General features: G+C 44.8%; 1 protein-coding gene across 2 annotated transcripts in view; it reads left to right on the top strand.

The window, feature by feature from the left end:
• Positions 1-23799, top strand: part of LOC110496382 (protein FAM135B) — a 50208-nt gene extending 26409 nt beyond the window's left edge. The window contains exons 6-20 of one of the 2 annotated variants that reach the window (XM_036952943.2): positions 230-403; positions 678-810; positions 6866-7019; positions 7228-7277; positions 8194-8349; positions 11471-11544; positions 11749-11903; positions 12185-14477; positions 14624-14790; positions 15043-15134; positions 15333-15430; positions 18213-18364; positions 18877-18987; positions 19464-19577; positions 19742-23799. In XM_036952943.2, the coding sequence (XP_036808838.2) occupies positions 230-403; positions 678-810; positions 6866-7019; positions 7228-7277; positions 8194-8349; positions 11471-11544; positions 11749-11903; positions 12185-14477; positions 14624-14790; positions 15043-15134; positions 15333-15430; positions 18213-18364; positions 18877-18987; positions 19464-19577; positions 19742-19947 (4129 nt within the window). In that variant the 3' untranslated portion in view covers positions 19948-23799. Of the gene's footprint in view, positions 1-229; positions 404-677; positions 811-2614; positions 7020-7227; positions 7278-8193; positions 8350-11470; positions 11545-11748; positions 11904-12184; positions 14478-14623; positions 14791-15042; positions 15135-15332; positions 15431-18212; positions 18365-18876; positions 18988-19463; positions 19578-19741 lie in introns of those variants that run through there. The other variant, XM_090206818.1, reaches the window with a different exon arrangement.
• Positions 23800-24349: the final 550 nt, after the last annotated feature.

Genomic DNA, 24349 nt, shown 5'->3' with positions numbered 1-24349 from the left:
GGAGATTCATTTGTTCACCACACCGGTGTGCTTTCTTGAAATGTCTATTGTCCTAACTGGATGATAACCCATTACATGATGTCCTTTAAATGGGTAATAGTTTGCACAATGTATTTTAAACTGGCATCCACAGTCTTTGGCATGATGTTGTAACTGTATACTGTTCTGGCATGGCCTCTCTCTGCTGTTGTTCTCAGGCGGGGTTAGCTGCTAACTGTGTTGTCTCTAGGTTAGGGGACATCGTGACAGTCCCAGTCATCAGCAGTAGAACCCTGGGTCTCCACTTCCACCCCAGGAGCGGTCTCCACCACCATGTACCTGTCATGTTCGACTACTTCCACCTGTCCGTCGTCTCTGTCTCCATACACGCATCCTTGGTGGCCTTGCATCAACCACTCATCAGGTAACGCTGCGTGTGTGTCTTTGTGTGTGTACATGTCACACTGTCTTAGCTCTCACACCACGTATCTCCTCCCCTGTTAGAATGGGTTTAGTTTGGCAACCTGCTCTGAGAGTGCATCCACTGGCCTGCTACTTGAATAAGTTGTTTTTCAAACACTTGATGAATCCACTTGCCAAAATCTTAACCTGAATGTTCAGCCATTCTTTTCCATGATTACACCAGAACTGAATTACATAATGACTAACTGCTCTTCTCTCTCTCGCTCTCTCCATAGCTTTGCCCATACAGGGAAGGGTTCCTGGCTGGGAAAGGGCTCCCCAGAGAACGGTACTGACCCGTCAGCCATGGGGGTGTCCATGGAGAACCTGATGTTTGGGGCTGGATACTGCAAACCTGTAATCACAGAGGTACAGTCAAATCAAGTCAAACTGTATTGTAAGTGCATGAGTACATGGTTTCTCAATAAACCTTACAGAGGACAGTAAATGGTCAACACCAACAAGCCTAGTCCTTGACTAGTAATACTCAAATGGCAACCTGAACATGGGAAAGTGGCCCACAGAGTTCACACTGAAGATGAGAGAGCCAAGAGACAGAAGAACTGAATCAAAGCTGTCTTTCTCTGTCGCTCCCTCCGTCCAATAGGTCCCTCTAGAAGTATTAGAGACAGAGAGGGTGGACACTGAGGCTGCGTCCCTATTAATGTCTCATTATCCCACGTGGCCAGACCAGGCTCGCAGGACACTGAGGCTGCGTCCCTATTAATGTCTCATTAACCCACGTGGCCAGACCAGGCTCGCAGGACACTGAGGCTGCGTCCCTATTAATGTCTCATTAACCCACGTGGCCAGACCAGGCTCGCAGGACACTGAGGCTGCGTCCCTATTAATGTCTCATTAACCCACGTGGCCAGACCAGGCTCGCAGGACACTGAGGCTGCGTCCCTATTAATGTCTCATTAACCCACTTGGCCAGACCAGGCTCGCAGGACACTGAGGCTGCGTCCCTATTAATGTCTCATTAACCCACGTGGCCAGACCAGGCTCGCAGGACACTGAGGCTGCGTCCCTATTAATGTCTCATTAACCCACGTGGCCAGACCAGGCTCGCAGGACACTGAGGCTGCGTCCCTATTAATGTCTCATTAACCCACGTGGCCAGACCAGGCTCGCAGGACACCGAGGCTGCATATAAAGAACACCTTATTCCTTATATAGTGCTCTACTTTGGACCGGAACCCAAGATGCTGTTCAAAAGCAGTGCATTTTGGGGGTTCCTTTTCGGACGCGGCCCGAGGCTAGCAGGACACTGAGACCAGCTGAGCGACTGTGGCCTGGCGTCTGGAGGAGAAACGACAGCAGCTCTCAGTCACAGGAGGTTGGTGGCACCTTAATTGGGGAGGACGAGCTCGTGGTCGTGGCCGGAGTGGAATCAGTGGAATGGTATCAAACAGATCAAACGCATGGTTTCCATGGTTTCCAGGTGTATGATAACATTCCATTTGCTCCGTTCCAGCCACTGTTATGAGCCGCCCCCCCCCCCCCAGCAGCTTTCTCTGCTCTCAGCAGTAAATATGGTGTCATAAGGCTTCTCATCTGCCTGTGGACTACAGGGCTAAGGATAATAGTAGCCATTAGGGATGGTTTCCACATGTTAAGGGCTCATTTAGTGGCCCGAGAGCTGTGGGAAGTCAGAGAAAGTGCTTCGCTGGATGCATCAACCACAGACACCACTCACGTCTCTCGCGCTTCTGGAGGTGTGTGTTTGAGGTGTGTGTGTGTTTGTATGAGGTCTGTGTAAAGTGTGTGTGTGAGGGTGTGTGTTTGAGGTGGGTGTGTGTTTGTATGAGGTCTGTGTAAAATGTGTGTTTGAGGTGTGTGTGTGTGTTTGTATGAGGTCTGTGTAAAGTGTGTGTTTGAGGTGTGTGTGTGTGTTTGTATGAGGTCTGTGTAAAGCGTGTGTTTGAGGTGTGTGTGTGTTTGTATGAGGTCTGTGTAAAGTCTGTGTGTGAGGGTGTGTGTTTGAGGTGGGTGTGTGTTTGTATGAGGTCTGTGTAAAATGTGTGTTTGAGGTGTGTGTGTGTGTTTGTATGAGGTCTGTGTAAAGTGTGTGTTTGAGGTGTGTGTGTGTGTTTGTATGAGGTCTGTGTAAAGCGTGTGTTTGAGGTGTGTGTGTGTTTGTATGAGGTCTGTGTAAAGTCTGTGTGTGAGGGTGTGTGTTTGAGGTGTGTGTGTGTGTTTGTATGAGGTCTGTGTAAAGCGTGTGTTTGAGGTGTGTGTGTGTGTGTGTTTGTATCAGGTCTGTGTAAAGTGTGTGTTTGAGGTGTGTGTGTGTTTGTATGAGGTCTTTGTAAAGTGTGTGATTGAGGTGTGTGTTTGTATGAGGTCTGTGTAAAGTGTGTCAGTGATAACGGTATGGTTGTCCTCCTCCGGCAGAGCAGCTACTTTTCACTAGTCTTATCCGGCGTAGGTCGCTACTGTGATTGCAAAAGCTGTTGCTCACACCAACATGTGCCTCATACACACACCCTGATCCAGCCCTTTGGCCCTGTGGACGGATGTCACAGACTGAGCACTAAATCTTAATGAGAGCTGGGTTGTCCCCCTCATAGCCCCTCCTCTCGGTTTAGCCCCCTTGTTCATGGGTTACACACACCGGGCTCGGCCCCCCTGTTCATGGGTTTTATACAGCGCCTCCAACAGGGAACTTTAATAAGCACTGCATTTAGCCGGGCGGGGGGCGGTGTTTGATCCCCTTAATGAGTACTCCTCCAACCGCCACGTAGCTTACCTGCAGGAGAAATGTGTACAGAGCACAGTGTGTGTGTGTGTGCATGTGTGTGTGTGAGTGCCATCCTTCTCTCCCTTTCTCCTCTCTTCAAACCCCTTATTTATGTAAGGCTTTCTACCTGGAGGGTATAAGCACATTTTCAGCACTACCCTATTTATACTGCCACAGCTTTTCCACACTCTTTCTTCATTCATTATTAAGAGTGTTGTTATTGCACAATCTGGACACGTGTCGTTGGAAAATTGTGTTGATGTCAGCTGAATTATAGTGGTGCTGCCTCTTGTGGTGGGCAGAACATGGATGTGGACTTTCTTTACATCGTTCCCATTTCCTCATTGGTATAAAAATGTGTATCTCAGCAATATCAGAGGCGATAAAGATTTTCTGAGGGAGACACTCCTCTTGGACCCTCGTGGGGTGGTTGAGAATGTCAGGTACCAATGCAAGAGCAAGAGGCAGGATACCTTCAGATACTGAAAGCACACGGTCTCAGGCCTTTTCGAGAGAGAGACCTGCCCTGATATGTTTACCAGCCTGTCTGCCTGACAAGCTGCTGGCTTGTCCCCTGTTCCTGTTGTATGTAGATGTAGAGTGAGCCATAGAAATATAATTACTAGAGCAGGAATTCCCATTCATGTCATTGTTTTGTAACTCTGAGTTCTATTTCTGTCGGAGCAGATGGACCCCCTGTAACTACGTATCCCACGGTGCACTGCAGCAGCCATCAGATCCAGCGTGTAACCTGTGTACTCAGCCTTGTGTTCCTGTAACAGACAGTCAGCTTTGCATGTGGCTGGTGCTGACAATTAGGACTTAAGAAGACTGTAATACAGTATCCAAACAAGGTTACTTCGCATAAGAAATATACTGTATTTACACAAAGATTGCCTCGGCCCGTCTTGCTTGGTAAGCTACTCTGGCACCCCAAGCCCCCTGGTAGATATACACTACACAAGGCAGACTTCCTCTCTGGGTGGAACGCAATGACGATGTGGACAAAAGTTTGCTCCCAAAAATCGGATTCCGCCCATGCACATGCTCAGATGTCGATCGATGGAGTGAAGTGTGTTGAGACTCTTAGACTTGTCAGTGAGGGGAAAAAATAGTTTTGCTTTGTGGGGGAGGGGGATAATGACTGCGTTCATAGTGACAGAAATAGCTATTTTTCATTTTTACCCCTGGAGGTGTTCCATGTTACAACCCCCATATCCCAGTGTGCCACTATAAAGGTCAAAGGAACTATGAAAGTAAACATACAGATGTTCCTTCCTGGTTGTGGAGGATCCAGAAGTATTATCTGTTATTACAGAGCAGAGTAGAGCTATGATGATAGGGCACTGCGCTTTACTGCCCCAAGGTAAATTATAGTGCACACACACATACACCAGTATTACATGCCTTTAAAACTCACACACATACACCAGTATTACATGCCTTTAAAACTCACACACATACACCAATATTACATGCCTTTAAAACTCACACACATACAAAGGCATTATCCAAACATACCCCATCATTATATATCTTTAAAACAAAACTGCCAAAGCAGCCAGAACAGCCAGCCAGTCACAGGAAGATGGACCCTGTCCAGAAAACAGTGACAGAGGCCAGGCGCTGGCATCCCAAGGGGCTGGGGCCTGTGTGTGTTGGGACTGGTTCAGTGTCAGAGGTGAAAGTGCTGTGGGTTTGCGGTTAGAGATCCACCTGCTGGTGAGAAATAGGAATTACTACTAATAAATACTTTCCTTAAAATGGTAGTACAGTGACATTGATGAACAGGTTGGCTAAGCTTTCAATCCATTACCTTCCCAGTCTAATATATGTTGAATGAAACATCACCAGTGATTGTTACTGATGTCTGGGTAGTTGGTGGTTACTGGGTAGTGTGAGGTTAGTTAGTTCCTGTCCACAGGACATGTTAAAGGTCATACAACTACTGTAGGGTCATGTCTTCTATATCTTCCAGTACCACGTCCACATCAATGTTGTTTTACTACTGGGTACCAAGCTATGTTTAGGAACTGCCTGAGTCCAAAACCTCATGTGGTGACTGAGACTTTACACATTGGTGTTAACTCACTAGACAAGGTCCTAAATAAAGTCCTGTTCCAGACCAAGATCAATGGCAAGGCTACACAGAGGGAGCTCATTGGTTCCTACTGGGGAGACTGTGGAGTCCCAGTATGTGGACCTGGCCGTCATTAAAGCAGCTCGTTATCGTTTGACCTAGATGGAGTAACCAACATTTTTTCCCATGTCTCTTTTCTTCCCGGTCTCTTCCTCTGTCTCTCCATCTCTCCTGTCTCCCATGTGTCTCTCCTCTCTCTTTCCCTGTCTCTCCCTCTCTCCCATGTGTCTCTCCTCTCTCTTCCCCTGTCTCTCCGTCTCTCCTGTCTCCCATGTGTCTCTCCTCTCTCTTCCCCTGTCTCCCCGTCTCTCCTGTCTCCCATGTGTCTCTCCTCTCTCTTCCCCTGTCTCCCCGTCTCTCCTGTCTCCCATGTGTCTCTCCTGTCTCCCATGTGTCTCTCCTCTCTCTTCCCCTGTCTCTCCGTCTCTCCTGTCTCCCATGTGTCTCTCCTGTCTCCCATGTGTCTCTCCGTCTCTCCTGTCTCCCATGTGTCTCTCCTGTCTCCCATGTGTCTCTCCTGTCTCCCATGTGTCTCTCCTGTCTCCCATGTGTCTCTCCTGTCTCCCATGTGTCTCTCCTCTCTCTTCCCCTGTCTCTCCCTCTCTCCTGTCTCCCATGTGTCTCTCCTCTCTCTTCCCCCGTCTCTCCGTCTCTCCTGTCTCCCATGTGTCTCTCCTCTCTCTTCCCCTGTCTCCCCGTCTCTCCTGTCTCCCATGTGTCTCTCCTGTCTCCCATGTGTCTCTCCTCTCTCTTCCCCTGTCTCTCCGTCTCTCCTGTCTCCCATGTGTCTCTCCTGTCTCCCATGTGTCTCTCCTGTCTCCCATGTGTCTCTCCTCTCTCTTCCCCTGTCTCTCCCTCTCTCGTCTCCCATGTGTCTCTCCTCTCTCTTCCCCTGTCTCTCCGTCTCTCCTGTCTCCCATGTGTCTCTCCTCTCCTGTCTCCCCGTCTCTCCTGTCTCCCATGTGTCTCTCCTGTCTCCCATGTGTCTCTCCTCTCTCTTCCCGTCTCTCCGTCTCTCCTGTCTCCCATGTGTCTCTCCTGTCTCCCATGTGTCTCTCCTGTCTCCCATGTGTCTCTCCTGTCTCACATGTGTCTCTCCTGTCTCCCATGTGTCTCTCCGCATCTCCTGTCTCCCATGTGTCTCTCCTGTCTCCCATGTGTCTCTCCTGTCTCTCCTGTCTCCCATGTGTCTCTCCTGTCTCCCATGTGTCTCTCCTGTCTCCCATGTGTCTCTCCTGTCTCCCATGTGTCTCTCCTGTCTCCCATGTGTCTCTCCTGTCTCCCATGTGTCTCTCCTGTCTCCCATGTGTCTCTCCATCTCTCCTGTCTCCCATGTGTCTCCCCTGTCTCCCATGTGTCTCTCCCGTCTCCCATGTGTCTCTCCCCTCTTCCATGTGTTTATTCTCTCTCTTCCCCTGTCTCTCCGTCTCTCCTGTCTCCCATGTGTCGCTCCGTCTCTCCTGTCTCCCATGTGTCTCTCCCCTCTTCCACGTGTTTATCCTCTCTCTTCTCCTCCTCTCCTTCTTCCCTCTTCCCTCCAGGGGAGTTTCTACGTCCCCAGTGAGAACTGTTTACAGAGAGCTCACACATGGCATGGTAGACTCTGTCGCCTCCTACTGGTGGTACACAGAGGCCTACGTTCCTACTACACCACGGTGATGAAGGAGATACCACAGCTGCACCAGGTGGACATAGGTGAGGCAACAACATGTTACAATAGCATTTCCTCATTATTTAGCTATGTCTATTGTGGCAATCAATCAAGTCAATCATTTATTGTTCAATTGTATTTTTTTAATTTTTATATTTTTGTTTTTACAGTGGGTTTACTTCATACGGTGTAAGACTGAGTAGAGCCGGGCTTTGCTGTAATAATCTCTTTCTCTGGTCTTTCTCTACACAGACGAGCTTCCTGTGGAAGAAACACTAACGCTGCTCAGAACAGAACTACAGGTAGGTGGGTGTACAAGACATACAGTACTGATTAAAACCAAGATCAGTATCCACATTTATATTAGTTATGTTCTCTTTCCTCTCCAATGTTCGACTAGTATTTCCATAAAACAATTCCATTATTAAAGTGTTTCACTTTATCAACATACAGGTAACTGCCAAAATAAAGGAGACACCAACACAATAGAGCATCTTAATAGGGCGCTGGATCGCCACAAGCCAGAACAGCTTCAATGCACCTCGGCATAGATTCTACAAGTGTCTGGAACTCTATTGGAGGGATGCCACACCATTCTTCAATGAGAAATGACCCAATTTGGTGTTTTGTAGATGGTGGTAGGAAACACTGTCACAGGCCCCACTCTAGAATCGCCAACACGTGTTCAATTGAGTTGAGATCTGGTGACTGAGACGGCCATGACATATGATTTACATCGTTTTCATAATAATCAAACCATTCAGTGACCACTCGTGCCCTGTGGAGGGGGGCATTGTCATCCTATGAGGGCATAGCCACGCCAGCCAAAATAATGGCCTGCCAAGAATTTTTATACATGACCTTAAACATGATGGGATATTAATTGTTTAATGAACTCAGGAACCACATCTGTATGGAAGCACCTGCTTTGAATATACATATCTATTTATTCAAGTGTTTCCATTATTTTGGCAGTTACCTGTACTTTTACTATATACAGTATCTAAGATACCATGAATTAATTGAGCATATAAAGAGATACTATCTGTATCCACTGTCTCCTCCATTAGAAGGCAGCAGAACATATCAGTAGAGACCTGACACAGCTCTGCTCTACCTAACCTGCCCTTTGACCTCTAACCAGCCTCTAACCCCTCTAACCAGCACCACCCGCTGACCCTAACCCTCGTCTGTCTCCTCTCTCCTCTCCTTCTCTAGCTGCAGGAGGGACATGAGAAAGTAGCAGAACAGATCTGTAGAGACCTGACCCAACTCTGCTCCCAACTGTCGGCCCTGTGGACACGCTTCCTGGAGGCTGCCGTTCCCAACACACATATCCTGTCCCACCTGGCCCAGGAACACCACACACTCAGGGTGAGCCCTAACCCCTGACCTCCAACCCCTGACCTCCTCAGGAACATCACACATCACATACATTCTTTCTAATCTATTTTAAAGCCGAGGTCTTGAACTCTCCAAAGCCCACTATTCTGATTAGGTTTTGTGTGTCAGATTGCGTAAGAGTATTACTGCCAGGTAAAATACACCAACTTAGTCCCTATAGACCTCTATGCCTTGAATAGACATTATATCTGAGAATCCCAAATGTAATTTCCATCTAATCATTGGAATGATTCATATTAATGTAAACTGTCTCTCACAGTGTTAGTTTCAGATCTGTCTGTCTGTCTGTCTGTCTGCCTGCCTGCCTGCCTGCCTGCCTGTCTGTCTGCCTGTCTGTCTGCCTGTCTGCCTGTCTGTCTGTCTGCCTGTCTGTCTGTGTGAATCATAATGAACACAGTATGTCTCCATGTTAGTTTACCCTCAGTGGTTAGTTTCATGCTTCCACCCACAGGATGGGTGTGATTTCAATAAACATTTATTCTGTAATTATCCTGATGTTTGTGACTCTCTGTCTCTGTCACGCTCTGACTTTATAAACAGAAGACAGGTTTAGTTCAGTGGGGATTATTTTTTTTCTGATAATGCATGGTATCAAAGTCAACATGGTATTACATTTGCAAAATGCCAGAAGTCAAACATAATTGAACACTTTATTTAACATGAATTATTTAACATATTCATCGTTCATACATATAACTGCCAAAGTAAAGAACACACCGACAACTGGGTTGAGATCTGGGGCCTCATTTATAACCGTTCAGTAAATTTCACACTAAATATCTGTGCCATTTCTAAAAATGATTTGTAGTCTAAAAATATTTTGATTTATAAACTTGACATATGCCATACATAGCATGTTTCCCATTATAAATCAGACCTGTCGCAAAACTGTGCCCCGCATTCTGCAAGATTGATTGTATATTGGAAGCAATTGAAAAGTAGGTAACAACCCACACTTCTATGCAAAGGATGAATTGTTGTTCAATGTTTTGTTTATCAATAGAGTATTGTGTTTCTTTGTCCTGCCTTGGTATAGGCTCTGAGATTAAATAGGCTTATGATGTCACACTCCTATCGCACAGCAAACCTGTAGCCTATGCATACTGTCAAATATTTGACATGAATTACTGGTCTATTTACTGTGTTGGCAGAATGTACATTTTTTGTGTAGTAATTTTTACTGTATTTGGCAAAGGACTGTGACAGTTTCTGAAAGAGAGAACATTTGAATTCAACAATGTTTTGCAACAACTTTTCGCCCAAACTGAACATGCTGTCAATGCTACTAAAAACAAATTACAGTGGGCTACATACAGTAGTAGCATACAGTGCTACTATATTCAGACCGCTTGACTTTTTCCACAATTTGTTACGTTACAGCTTTATTCTAAAATGTATTAAATCGTTTTTTCCCCGTCAATAATCTACACACAATACCCCATAATGACAAATCAAAAACAAGTTTTTAGAAATGTTTGCAAACTCTAGAGCACTGTCAGAGTGACCATCGGGTTCTTGGTCACCTCCCTGACCAAGGGCCTTCTCCCCCAATTGCGGGCGGCCAGCTCTAGGAAGTGTCTTGGTGCTTCCAAACTTTTTCCATTTAAGAATAATGGAGGCCACTGTGTTCTTGGGGACTTTCAATGCTACAGAATTTTTTTGGTACCCTTTGCCAGATCTGTGCCTCGACACAATCCTGTCTCGGAGCTCTACGGCCTATTCCTTCGACATCATGGCTTGGTTTTTGCTCTGACATGCACTGGCAACTGTGGGACCTTATATAAACAGGTGTGTGCCTTTCCAAATCATGTCCAAACAACTTAATATACAACAGGTGGACTCCAATCAATTTGTAGAAACATCTGAAGGATGATCAATGGAAACAGGATGCTCCTGAGCACAATTTCGAGTCTCATAGCCAAGGGTCTGAATACTTATGTAAATAAGGTATTTATTTGTAATTTTTTTTACACATTAGCAAATATTTCTCAAAACCTTTTTTTCGCTTTGTCATTATTAGATATTGTGTGTAGATAGCTGAGGATCAAATAAATAATTGAATCCATTTTAGAATAAGGCTGTAACGTAACAAAATGTGGACAAAAGGAAGGGGTCTGAATACCTCCCGGAATGCACTGTACATACTTCATAGTAAAAGAGCAACTGTTTTGATGTTCACCTAATTAAAATGATCTGTAGGCTATAAACCACACTGCTCATGGGATCACATACAGCCAAACTTGAAATGCATAGCCTATCTATTTAAATAGCCCCAGTTAAATTAGAGATGCGCATGGTAATGTCTCGTCTGGTACCATCAGTAATGTGAACCCATCACAGCTACGAAAGGTGAGGAATTTATTCTGCAATGGGTTTTTTTTTAAAGACAGAAATAGGAAATGGATTCCTATGTCTAATTATTTACATTCCAACTAAAGGAAATAGGCTACATCGTGTTATTGTGATTATTTGATCAATAAGCCTGTCATCATATCCCCCACAAAATACCTGCTTGCAATACAATACTTCAACCACTATAACATTCCTCTACGTACGCATGGTCTGAAGTTTGCGTGGAGGAAAGGAAATTGTCACGTAAATTTTTTTTCATAAACGCTAACTTTTTCTGGAAAACCGGCACAAGCACACTTTGGGATATATTTTCTAAGTACGCACGGTTTATAAATGAGGCCCCTTGTGACTGAGATACAGATATACACACACACACACACACACACACGTTAAACCTCCTATACTCCTTTGAGACCCCTCTTTCAGTCACTGAGATCTCTGCTAGCCAAAATAATGGGCAACTGGGCATTTTCTAAGTATGATGGAACGTTAATTCTTAACTAACTCAGGAACCCCACCTGCGTAGAAGCACCTGCTTTCAAAATACATTGTCTCGCTCATTTACTCAAGTGTTTCCTTTATTTTGGCAGTTACCTATATTTGAACCATTTTTACACTATTAACTTTTACACCATTTTGAAGATCAAATCTTTGCCTTTCATGCATACAGTACTAATTCTGTAGGTTTCTCAGTGAGAAAATGAAGGTGGTTCTCGTTTGTATTTTGTGCTGGTGTCAGGTCAGGCGGTTTTCAGAGGCATACTTCTTCACAGAACACCCCAAAGAGACATCCCTGACATTCCAAGAGGACCTGTGAGTATTGGCATGATGTAGTTTTGTCACTCTGTTTTACACAAAATGTTATGTTAATGCTTCACCTGAGATTTCATTCTATGAATGAAGGAAATGTAAGTCCAATGTGTTCGAGTCGTTATGATAGATAGCAAAAAGTAATCTCCTTCTTCGTTCTCCTCTTAACATCGTCTTCTTCCTCTATCTTCTTTCTCCTGGTTAAAGGATCAACAGACACGGTCAGATAGCTGTGGAGGTGCGTAGCTCCAACTACCTGACCAGGATGCCACCGTTACCTGTAGAATGCCTGGACATTGACGGAGACTGGAACAGCCTGCCTATCATCTTCGAAGATAGATATGTAGAGTCTCCACGGACAGGTGAGTTGACTAAGTCCGGGATTTCATTCAACAGCGTTGTATTTTCCTCTACATTCGCAGAGATCATGATCGCTGATGGCTCAACAAGAATTGACCTTTAAGTAGTGCATAGGTTGTTAATCTGTTTCAGTTTGAATCCTGGCCTGAGTCTGCTTTTATTTGTGCTAACAATACTCTTTGATCTGTTTCAGATTCCTACTTTTCAAGTAGTGTAGATAAGCACAATTCAAACATCTAGTATTAGCGTAAGACCTAACATTTTTATCCATCTTTCCTTCTAGATTGGGGATCATATATACCAACACCTATGTCCACCAGTGAGCAGGCCATCCCCGACCCTCCTGTCACTGATTCCAACAATAGCCCTCCTCCCCTGGACCAGCTCACCAGCTCACCAGCAATACCAACCCAGGAACCTAAAGACAGTGAGGACTGCATGGACCTGTCTACACACGGGTCTCTCATAGGAGAGCAGAGCACCAGCATTATTACTGACAAGATAGGAGAGACATCAGAGCCAGACAAGGCAGACCCAGACCAGGGAGAACCAGACCAGGGAGAGCCAGTCCAGCCAGGGGATCCAGAGGTGCAGGCCAAGGCAGAGGATAAATCAGAGGAGAGCCCTGGTTTAGGCCTGAGAATAATCAGAGTCAGGCCCACTGATGTGGATCCATTCAGAGGAGAGGCAGTGCTAATGATCTCCTCCAACCACAAACAGTGTACGGACACACAACATACCTCTAACCGTGAAGACACGACTTGGAAAGACTTGGAGAACCACCAGGACATCATCACACAGAGATACCAGAACATTATCAGTACAGGAATTGACTTGGATGTAGAAGAGAATGACATTGCTATGGACGACGACAGCAAGTATGTTCCTCTTAGCCGTCTAACCACTTACCCCCAGGCTCCACTCAAAGATCATCCCCTCACGCACCCTCTACCTACGGACCTGAGGAGAGAGCTGGCCCACCGAGGGGTGGTGGGGGTGGGGGGCCCCAAGATAATGAACCGCTCCCCCTCCGTCATCTCTGACTCAGGCATCGAGAGTGAGCCCAGCTCGATGGCCTGGCTCCTGGACGCTCACCGGACTGGAGGGCGCCCTCTGGAGGAGATAATGGTACTGCAGCGCCTGGAGAGGAGACACCCAGCCCACCGCAGCTCCCTGGAGGGCCTGCAGACAGAGAGTGGAGCCAGCGGGGGCAGCCTGCCCGGCGGAGGGGGTGGCGGTATGGGTATCCAGGCCTCCCTCACCTCCATCTCGTCCCTTCCCTACGAGGACGACGAGGAACAGAGGTACCAGCAACAGCTCAGTAAACTGACCAAGTCTGTCTCAGCTCCTCAGATCTCCAGCCCTGAGGACACAGAAGAGGACCAGGGAGGAGCGGAGGCGGAGGTAGACACGGAGAGCGAGGGGACTAGCGGGTACCAGGACCAGGAGGTGGGATGCTCCTCCATCTCCACTGCTCCCACCCATGTAATGACTGGGGACTTGATTAGACACCAGGAGTCCTTATCCGGGGGAAACTACTCCTCTCTAGAGGACATCCAAGAGGGAGAGCTGCCTGAGGTTGGTATGTTTGACTGGGTAGCTGTGCCCTCACCACCCCAGCATGTGACCAGAACTCATATGGAGAGTTGTCATGTTCTTAAAGAAACTCTTAGATCTAATGAATCTGCTTTGCCAGTGGCCCTGTCAGACACTCAGGACATGAAAGCAGTGTTAAGTGGCATTAGTCGAGTACCAGAAGTCTTGCTGTTCCAACAGTATGTTAAATGCCATGATGATGTGAAGGATCCAGCTGTAGTCAGTCAGATGGAGGATAAGAAACATCACAGAGGAGATAGCTGTGGTGTCCCAAACTCAGTGGACCCAGGTCCCTGTGAAGTAGACTTCGCCCCCTGTAGCTGTGAGACAAAACCCTGTGAACATGACAGCGGTGTGCTGGTGGATGATGTGGAGGATAATCCAGTCAGGAATGACTGTCAGAGTCTCCATCAGATTGGGTTGAATGACCTTGTTGACCAGGACCTACTGGATCATCATCATACTCCCTGCCAGAGCCTCCATCGGGTCGGGCTGCGTGACCTAGTGGTGGTCTCACAGAGGAAGAGCCTCCATGACCCCAGGCCGATCCCCTCTATCCCCAACCACACAGAGAGACCCATCCACCTCATAGGCCTTACTGTCAATGATAGGGCCAGGTCTGATGACCTCATAGGGCTCCCGGCCAACGAGCGAGAGCAGCTGGATCTCAACGGTCAGACTAAGCCGGCTAAGATTCCCAGTAGCTCGGAGTCAGGGTCAGGCTCGGGGTCAACCACAGGGTCAGGCCTGTCCTTTATGAACAGGAAGGTGGTGGAGGTGGTGAATATGTCTGTGTCCTGTGCTCCGACCTGTCTTCCCTTCTCCTCCGTCCTCCGGGACTCACCGTCCATTAGCGGCATCTCCACTCGACAAGCCGCATCCCCCATTACCCATCAGCCCCTGGGGTCCTTTGGCATCATCTCCTCATCCTCGTCCAACTCCCTGGGGCCAGACGATGACACAAACGAGAGGATGCTGCAGTGAGTTGTTTTTTCTTTCTAGTTTTTGAATGAGACGGAAGTCAGATGTTTGCTCTTTGACCTCTTTGATGATGAGTTCTTGTGAGTGTGTGATTTCCCATAATGATGCTGTTGTTATTTCCAACAATGATCACACTGTTTTCCAGTTTCTACAGGTCCAAAGAGGATCTGGTGAAAGACCTGGTGTTCCAGGCAACCCTGTACAGTGACCTCCCTCACCTGGCCTCCGACCTGCCCTATTTCCCCCCTGAGGAGGAGGATGAGGAGTTTGAGGATGGCATACACCTGGTTGTCTGTGTCCACGGCCTTGATGGTGAGACAATCAATCAATCAATCAAGCAATCAATTGAATCAACCAAATCAACCAATCACCTGATCCACCTGATTGTATATGTCCATGGCCTGGATGGTAAAACAGCATACAATGTTGTCCAATGCTAGGACAATGCAACTTTACTCAAAACAACTGAACAGTCCAGAATATCATTTGGGTCCCCCCTCTATGCTTACATACAGATCAGGGGCCAGCAGTTTGAAGGTGTATTGTTTTATTGTGTCCTCCTAGGGAACAGTGCAGACCTTCGCCTGGTGAAGACCTTCATAGAGCTGGGTTTACCAGGGTCCAGACTCGACTTCCTCATGTCTGAGAGGAACCAGGTAAAATACAGAATATTCTGTCTGCACATTAATACAATAAACAGATTTTTGTAAATCGATAATCCTGTGAATATTATTTATATTTTTAGCTACTTATACCAGAGCACCCTTGTTAAAGAGGTATTTGAATCTCTATAGGATTTCCTGGTTAAATAAATGTACAAATATGTTGGTTGTTTTCCTCTCACTTGGCTGCAGACTGACACGTTTGCGGATTTTGACACCATGACGGACAGGCTAATAGACGAGATCATCCAGCACATTCAGCTGTACAACCTCACCGTCGGACGGATAAGGTCAGTATCCTAACCACTACACAACATTAAGGTCAAGTCTCCTAACCACCACACAACCTTAAGGTCAGTTCTAACTATGACACATTTATTTTGTGAGATAGTAAAATAGAACTTCTACAATCAAGACAGGATAACCATATTGCTTCAGAAGATAATAAACAACGTTTCTTGTTGTACATTTTTTCTCAACTTGTTTTTTTTATTACTTTCGAGCACTTCAAGCTATATTACAGAGTAGCCAGCTAACTGCCAGCTAACTGCCAGCTAACTGCCAGTGGCAAGTGGCCTAGTGGTTAGAGTGTTGGACCAGTAACCGAAAGGTTGCTGGATCGAATTCCTGAGCTGAATAGGTAAAAATCTGTCGTTCTGCCCCTGAGCAAGGCAGTTAACCCACTGTTCCCGGGGTGCCGTGGATGTCTGTTATGGCAGCCCCCTGCACCTCTCTGATCCAGAGGGGTTTAGTTGAATGCATTCAGTTGTACAACAATGTATCCCTTTATAGCCATGGATTGTGCATCTTCTGTTGTTTAGCTAAGTCACTAGCTGGTTGATGCTTTCCTTTTGTATGTAACAAGGGCAGATGAAAGCAACATCCACCTCCACAAATTCTGTTTGCATTGATAACCATACTGAATGAAGCTGTTTAGGGACCTCACGGGCACCCTTAACTTATTCACCGAATTTCATGGGGGAATTCACATTCAAATGTTCTGTGCAACTGACTTAAAGTTAAGGAAACTAAGGAAAGAGATGAGGGGGAAATTAACTTAAGGTGTTTTATGCAACTGCGCCCATTGCCTTAACTACCACACAACAATTAATGCAGTTCCAACTACCACACAACATTAAGGTCTGTGTCCTAACCCTCACACAACATTAAGGTAATTTCTAACTACCACACAACATGAATGTCAGTATTCTAACGACCACATAACATTAATGTCAGTGTCCTAACCACAACACAACATTAAGGTCCGTTCTACCTACCACACAACATTAATGTCAGTTTTCTAACTACCACATAACATAAAGACACAGGTACAGTAATAGGAGGCAATGGAGAAACAAAACAGCCCAATAGCCACTAGATGGCAGGATATGAATACATTATGATATTCACTGGGAATTGCATCCTCCTCACGTCCTCTCTCCTCGTCACCTTCTTAAAACCCATTGTATGAGAAAGGCAGAGGTTCCTACTCCTCCAATTAGTTTTGAGAAGGAGACGAGGAGAAAGGACACTGGGAGTATGCGTCCTCTCTCCTCCGTCTTCTCTCGCCTCCTTTTGAAATAGGTCAAAGGAGAGTCTGCGAGGAAAGTGAACGTGGATGAAATGAGACGGCCGTCATTAGGCAAATGATGTTTACAGGGGTGGATCCCCAAATAAATGTGTAAAGTGATCAAAACAAATGAAGTTAGTTGTGCAAGACATGTTATAGATGAAAAAAATGAGTCGTTTTTAAACATGTGCATGTTTCTTTGTCCTCTGACATGAAAGCTGATTCAAAGGGGTTGTGGCAGATTTAAAAGCTCTTCCACCTTAGGATACACATGAGTGTCCTCGATGAAAGGTGGCTATCGAGAAGTGGAGGACACTTTCGTTTGCCTACTAATGAATTGACACACTCCTCGACCACTTATCGGTTTCCGGGGCACGGAGGAGAGGACAGAGGACGGACTTTTGCCCAAATGAGAAAACCCCCCATCTCAGTTCAATCCTCAACCCTATCAAACAGATTGCCAGTTAGAGCAGAGGAGGCTGGTGGGAGGAGTAATAGGAGTATGGGCTCATTGTAATGGCTGCAATGGAAGAAATGGAACGGGGTCAACCGGTTTCCATTTGTTTAATGTATTTCATATCGTTCCATTTCTTCCATTCCAGCCATTACAATGAGCCCGTCCTCCTATAGCTCCTCCCACCAGCCCCGTCTGAGTTAGAGAAGGTTTTAATAACCCAGTAATGAAGGATATTCCCATGCACTTTCAACCACTTAGCATTGTCTTTGATGTGAAGAACTGAAACATATTTCTCTCCGCAGCAGAACACTAATGGATCCAAATCAAGTACAGTGATTCATCATGTACAATAATTGCCCTAAATATGCCAATTTTCCTATCTGAGTTTCTGTGTGTGCTATTTAAGTATGCATTCTTTTCAACATTGTTTATACTCTGGAGAAATGTGACTAAAGACATGGAGTGCCACAGTAGCAGCTGTCTCTCTCCTCATCGCCTCTACTATATTTAGTGTTCGAGGAAACAGATGAGGTGGTTTGTGGCTGGTGTTAAGGGATGCTGCCCAGTACTGTGATGACGGTGATACTACTGTAATTAGCAGATGAGAACTTAACATCTAAGGAAATCTAACGCCCCATGGACTACTGGGGTAAAGCAGCTAATTACTATCCTAGCCATGAAGACGTCAAGACGTCACCTTGCTTTGGAGGACGCTTATTTGGACATTAATCATCTCTATGGAGTTAAAAACATAAAGATCTATTTTCTTGACAAAACTCAAGGGGCTAGATTGGGATGAGCTACCCTCGTCCTGAACACTTTATACTGATAGAGTAAATACCAGGGGGCCAAGGAATTGGAGGCACTTCTTGCTGTGCATAGTTTCTATTCTATAATAAGAAACTGTGCAGTCAGTCTTGGCAGTCTTTTCATTTGATCATTCTTTAGGTCTAACGAGACCTGGGCAGCAGCAGAGTAATGTATTGATCTGTTCTGTTTGTCTGTTTTGTTTCTGTTCTGTTTGTCTCCTTTATCCGACCCTCAGTTTCATCGGTCACTCTTTGGGGAACGTGATTATCCGGTCGGTGCTGACAAGGCCTCGGTTCCGCTGCTACCTGGTCAAGCTGCACACCTTCCTGTCTCTGTCCGGACCACACCTGGGAACGCTGTACAACAACAGCACGCTGGTCAGCACAGGTGAGGTAGGGAGGGAGGTCGGGTCAGCATACTTACCTACTTACTTAGGCCTTTGTAATCCTTGCAAAACATAGGGCATCGTTGACTTAGCATGGAGAATAGAAACTGTTTCTGATTCTGGTTTTGTCTCCTCAGCAGCTTCCTACCAGTCTGTATTAATTGTACTGTATTTAGCTCTGCCCTGAGATCATCCCAGGGTTGTCTTCAATGGGGGATGTGTGTGTCTTTTATTCAGATGGTTGAATCAGGTCTCTGATTGTCTGTGGTTGTTTTAGATCTCTAGGTGATGTCTGTGGTTGTTACAGGTCTGTGGCTGACATCTGTGGTTGTTTTAGGTCTCTGGCTGATGTCTGTGGTTGTTACAGGTCTGTGGCTGACATCTGTGGTTGTTTTAGGTCTCTGGCTGATGTCTGTGGTTACAGGTCTGTGGCTGACATCTGTGGTTGTTTTAGGTCTCTGGCTGATGTCTGTGGTTGTTACAGGTCTGTGGCTGACATCTGTGGTTGTTTTAGGTCTGTGGCTGATGCAGAAGCTGAAGAAATCTGGATCGTTGCTGCAGCTCACCTGCAGAGATCACACCGATCCTCGGAAAACCTTCCTCTATCTTCTCAGTCAGAAACCAGGTAGGTACTGCTATAATGTAGGAGGAACTACACTGTAAGAGCACAATGAGCTCAAATATTCATTAAAATGTTGTTCATCTTGTCTTTTTTTTTCTCTTTTCCTTTCCATATGTCATTTGGCTAACACACAGACTCCACTAGCTAGCTAGCTCTGTTCTGGGAAGCACCCCCACTGTGTGAGATGAACAAAGCATCCGTTTGTCAAAGACTCCAAGTACATAAGCCAGAAAAACACTTTTTTTCTTCGAGCTGTGCCGGGCTGACAAAATGATCCAAACCCTGTCATTTGAAACCCAGTAGTGCACTCTTTTAAGAGCACAGTGACAGGAGACACGAGAAATAACACAGCTTCATCAGTCGAGGGCTGTCAAACAATGATGATGGCACCAAGTAATATAGAAATGTAACCCAAAAACACTTTCTGTCTCTCTATTTCTGTCACTCTGTCTACGCCCTCTGTTTGTCTGGTTTCTCAGGGCTCCAGTTCTTCAAGAATGTGGTGTTGGTGGCATCGCCTCAGGACCGATATGTTCCCTTCCACTCTGCAAGGATAGAGATGTGCAGGACTGCACTCAAAGACAGGACCACAGGTTAGCACCACTCACTGCAGCTCCTATGTTCCTATTAAAAAGACCAGATGCCTGCATTCTCCACCAAATACATCTAAGAATCATGGTTTGCATGGTAAACAATCGTCATCACGTACTGTACCTTTGTCTCTGTTGACATGCGTGTTTCTGTCTCCATATTCAAGGTCCAGTGTACACAGAGATGATCAACAACCTACTCCAGCCGTTGGTGGGGGCTAAGGACTGTTGTCTGATTCGCCAGAATGTGTTCCACGCCCTGCCCAACACCGCCAACACTCTGATTGGCCGAGCCGCTCACATCGCTGTGCTCGACTCTGAACTCTTCTTGGAGAAGTTCTTCCTGGTCGCAGGGCTCAACTACTTCAAATAGAACTTAAAACTACTTCAAATAGTACTTCAAACTACTTTAAAGGGATACGTCAGGATTTTCGACAATGAAGCCCTTTAGCTATTTCCCCAGAGTTAGATTAATTTGTGGATTCCATTTTTAGGTCTCTGTGTGCAGTTTGAAGGAAGTTGCTAACTAGCAGGAGCGCAATTGCAAACTAGCGTTAGGGCAATGACTGGAAGTATATGGAAACTGCTAGCCTGCTAGTTGATACAGCAGACTTAGCATTGGCTCGCGAAACTACCTCTGACTTCCTTCATACTGGGTGCATTGACATAAAAATGGTATCCACTAGTTCATCTGACTCTGGGGAAGTAAATAAAATGCTCAATTGACAAAATCCTGAAGTATCCCTTTAAATAGAGGCTCAAATATTTAAAAAAGTAGAACCACTACTTCAAATTGAGCTGTAGCTATAGAGAAACTGGCTCAGAGAGGCTCTAGGTGTATATGAAGACCTCTTTGTTGTGGTTAACAGGATAGGAGGATTTGGTGAGAGAAAGGGGGTTGCACCATGACTATGTACAGTGTATATTTAAAGTATGTATACCTATGTTACCCCTGTTGTCAAAGAGGTGGTCATAAGCTCTATACATCCCATCCATATTAACAGCCGTATGTCAAGTGAAACAACTGACGTGGCGCACCGTGTGGCTCATACTGGTGTTGTATAGGCCTTATGAACACCTTCATCCCTTACCCCTTCATCCCAAAGTGTAGTCAGTATAATGTACAACTAATGTTCATCCCAAAGCGCTACCAAATCAAGAACATTTCATTTTGGTATTGTATCCTGACCTGAAGTGGCTAGTCTGAATGAATCACTGGATGAAGGATCTACATGTATGCATTTATTTAAAAAACGAAGGAGATAGTTGTTTGGAATTTAACTCCGTAATTGTAATTGTTATAATACACGTATCAAACTCCACATAGAACTGTGGTGATGTTATATTGTACAAACGTTTCTTTTTACGAAAATTATTTATATATCATTTTAAGTTATGTATTTTAAATTATACCATATCCATACGTTTGTCAGACTATGACCATTGTGTTGTGGATTTTATATCATACAATTTCAACACATAACATGAAGGCCAAATCAAGAGGTGAACCTTCTATACATACAATGCCAGAAAAAGGTGGTCTATATATTTCTTGTATATGTTTATATACAGTATATTACATATCTAAAAAAAGTGTATGTTTGTTGAAAGCATTTATGTGTGTCCATCAAACTGCTGAGTTGAGTTGAAGGCTTATCAACCTTGTAATGCCTTTGTGTTCTTTAAAATAAGGTATATCCCAACTTCCTTCATAAGCTACTATGTACCTTCTACCGACTGTAGTGATCCTATTGAGATATGAGTATTACTACTACTACTACTACTAAGATATGAGTATTTCTATACTGATATATGAGTATTACTATACTGAGATATGAGTATTACTACTACTACTACTAAGATATGAGTATTTCAATACTGATATATGAGTATTACTATACTGAGATATGAGTAATACTATACTGAGATATGTATATTACTATACTGAGATATGAGTATTACTGCGACTGAGTCCATTGTGTAATTTATCTTGGTTGATTAATATTTTAAATAGATTTGAAATACAGAATCATGAAGTATGAATCACTATGGCTCATATCCCTTGGAAATGACCTATAGATCTCTCTCTGATTTCTCATACTGTACGTGCGCTGCTTTTAGAGTTAGATTTTGTATGCATTGAACCTTTAATGTCGCTACCTTGTCTGTGCCAGGAACAGTATAATAAGGAGGGTGTCACCCTGCATCCCAGAACAGTCTCTACTATGGGCACTTACTAGTAGGTACTATGCTTCTGTCCATCGAGATTAAAAGAATGTTTACATTTTCAGATTTACAGAGATGTTGTCATGGTATCACATGGAGGTGACTAAAGGTGCGTCTATGGAGGTCATGTACCGACACGTAGTTATTCTTTGCACTGGTTTGACTGACAAGTACACTTTATGCTGGACGTTTACAGCAAGTAGACCTACAGATACACTTGCTTGACGAAGTCCTTGCACTCCAACATTGTAATTTGTGTATGGCTGTTTCAATTGATATTGTACATACTCCGTTCTCCGCTCGCGGGTCAGCTTTCAAAGATGTGTCCATGCAGCTAGCGGCAAGCGACAAAGCTTGACCTTACTCGTTTCCTATTGTAATGTCCCATCTCCTGGTGCTCTGCTGTCACTGTCATTAAGCCCTTTCCTAGTGTCCTTGCAGTGCAAAAGGTGACATCTCCAAGTCGTCTCCTGCGGCTGCTCTGTTTGCTGCAGTGCTGACTGGTAAGCAGAGTGTCACTGGGATTGACTTTAATTAAATGGCCTCCGTTAAGACGTACGCACACACCACACACACACACGCACACGCACACACACACACACACACACAGCAATAGAAAGGGGGCTGGGTTGTTCCCGTCAGGACAATGAGGGAATGGCTGGTTGTGAAACCTCTACAGAAGCTGTGTCAGCAGTCTGGTAGAGCTAGCAGGCTTCATGCATAATTTCCTTCTGACATCCCTCTTGCCTGTTTGCTTTTACCCCCAAAGGGCCACGATCTGTTTGTCCAAAGGGCCACGATCTGTTTGTCCAAAGGGCCACAATCTGTTTGTCCAAAGGGCCACGATCTGTTTGTCCAAAGGGCCACGATCTGTTTGTCCAAAGGGCCACGATCTGATTGTCCAAAGGGCCACGATCTGTTTGTCCAAAGGGCCACGATCTGTTTGTCCAAAGGGCCATGATCTGTTTGTCCAAAGGGCCATGATCTGTTTGTCCAAAGGGCCATGATCTGTTTGTCCAAAGGGCCAAGATCTGTTTGTCCAAAGGGCCATGATCTGTTTGTCCAAAGGGCCATGATCTGTTTGTCCAAAGGGACCATGATCTGTTTGTCCAAAGGACCATGATCTGTTTGTCCAAAGGGCCACAATCTGTTTGTCCAAAGGGCCACATATTTCGTGAAGTAAAGATTTTAGTTTTCATGCTCTCCAAGGGCAGGTGTGGATTGGGATTTTAATATTCATGCTTTACAGGTTGTGTGGTTTAATTCATTGACATGTCATAATAGTTTTTTGTGAGCTTCTGTGTTTTCCCTGAAGGTACATAATACAGTAGTGGTAGGCCTACATGGACTTGATGCCTTCTGTTTCTTTGGTTTAGCAAAACGTTCTGATGGGAAAAAACTTGCCTGCTTCACTCAGTCAGAGAGGGCTGCTGTTCTGGTGCTGTTATGAAGAGAAACACTTCCCATTTCAAATGATTTAAAACATTAGTATTTTTCTTTCTTCTTGTTCACTCCTACAGAAGACATGACTTACCTCTGTCAGCAAAGCAACCCCTGATATGTTGACTGAACTTTTTATATTTTATTTGATTATTATTTGTCATTGGGAGAGTGAATCGTCCTTTGTTACACTGTGTGTGTGTGTGTGTGTGTGTGTGTGTGTGTGTGTGTCACAGGAGGTTGGTGGCACTTTAATTGGGGAGGACGGGCTCATAGTAATGGCTGGAATGGCATACATGGTATGGTATCGAGCACCATTCCGTTCACTCCATTCCAGCAAAAATTATTTGTCGTCCTCCTCTCAGCAGCTTCCTGTAGTGTGTGTGTGTGTGTACGCGCGTGTGTCCTCTATGTGTGCTTTTGCATAAAATGCTCCATGGCAGCTTTGTGACATGTTTGTGTAGTGGTTTTTATTTATTATCATCGTCTGTCTGCTGAGGATTATGACCCATTTCCAGCTGTTTGGTGTGAATGTTCCATAAAAACATTTGACTTGTGAGTGACATTGTATTTATTTATTTAATCAAGTATTTTCTTTTTGCTAACAATATAATAGAACTTAATCTGTGCCAATAATACGAATCTAATATTTTTCTAAGTTTGCTTACTGTATGTGTTCCTTAGTAGCTTGTGCCCATGTAAAAAATATACATATATTTCAGAACATTATGATAAACAATATCAACATTATATTATAATAAAACAAGTATGTTTCTTTATGCAATTCTGGAGCTTGCCTTCTTTGTTCTCAGCTAAAGAAACTAATTATAAATGCAATATGTCTGTATTAAGCTTAGTACAGGTGACTTTAACCATCAGAGAACAAAGCCTTATAGCATAAACGATGAAGGATGGGACTAAAAACCAACAAAAAGATAACTATTGTAAAATATACTGTGTCTCTAAAACAAATATAGTACTGTATGTACTGTATAAGTTGGAAGTAGAAGCCTAAGTGTTGTCGTTCATTAGTTTACTCCAATTAGGGGAGGGTTTCAGGGTTAGGGGAAAATAATAAAGGAAAATATATATATTTTATATATATATTT

Source organism: Oncorhynchus mykiss, chromosome 18 (genome assembly GCF_057628025.1).
Source record: "Oncorhynchus mykiss isolate SJ-2025 chromosome 18, ASM5762802v1, whole genome shotgun sequence".
NCBI lineage: Eukaryota > Metazoa > Chordata > Actinopteri > Salmoniformes > Salmonidae > Oncorhynchus > Oncorhynchus mykiss.
This window is presented reverse-complemented; position numbering and strand designations above follow the sequence as displayed.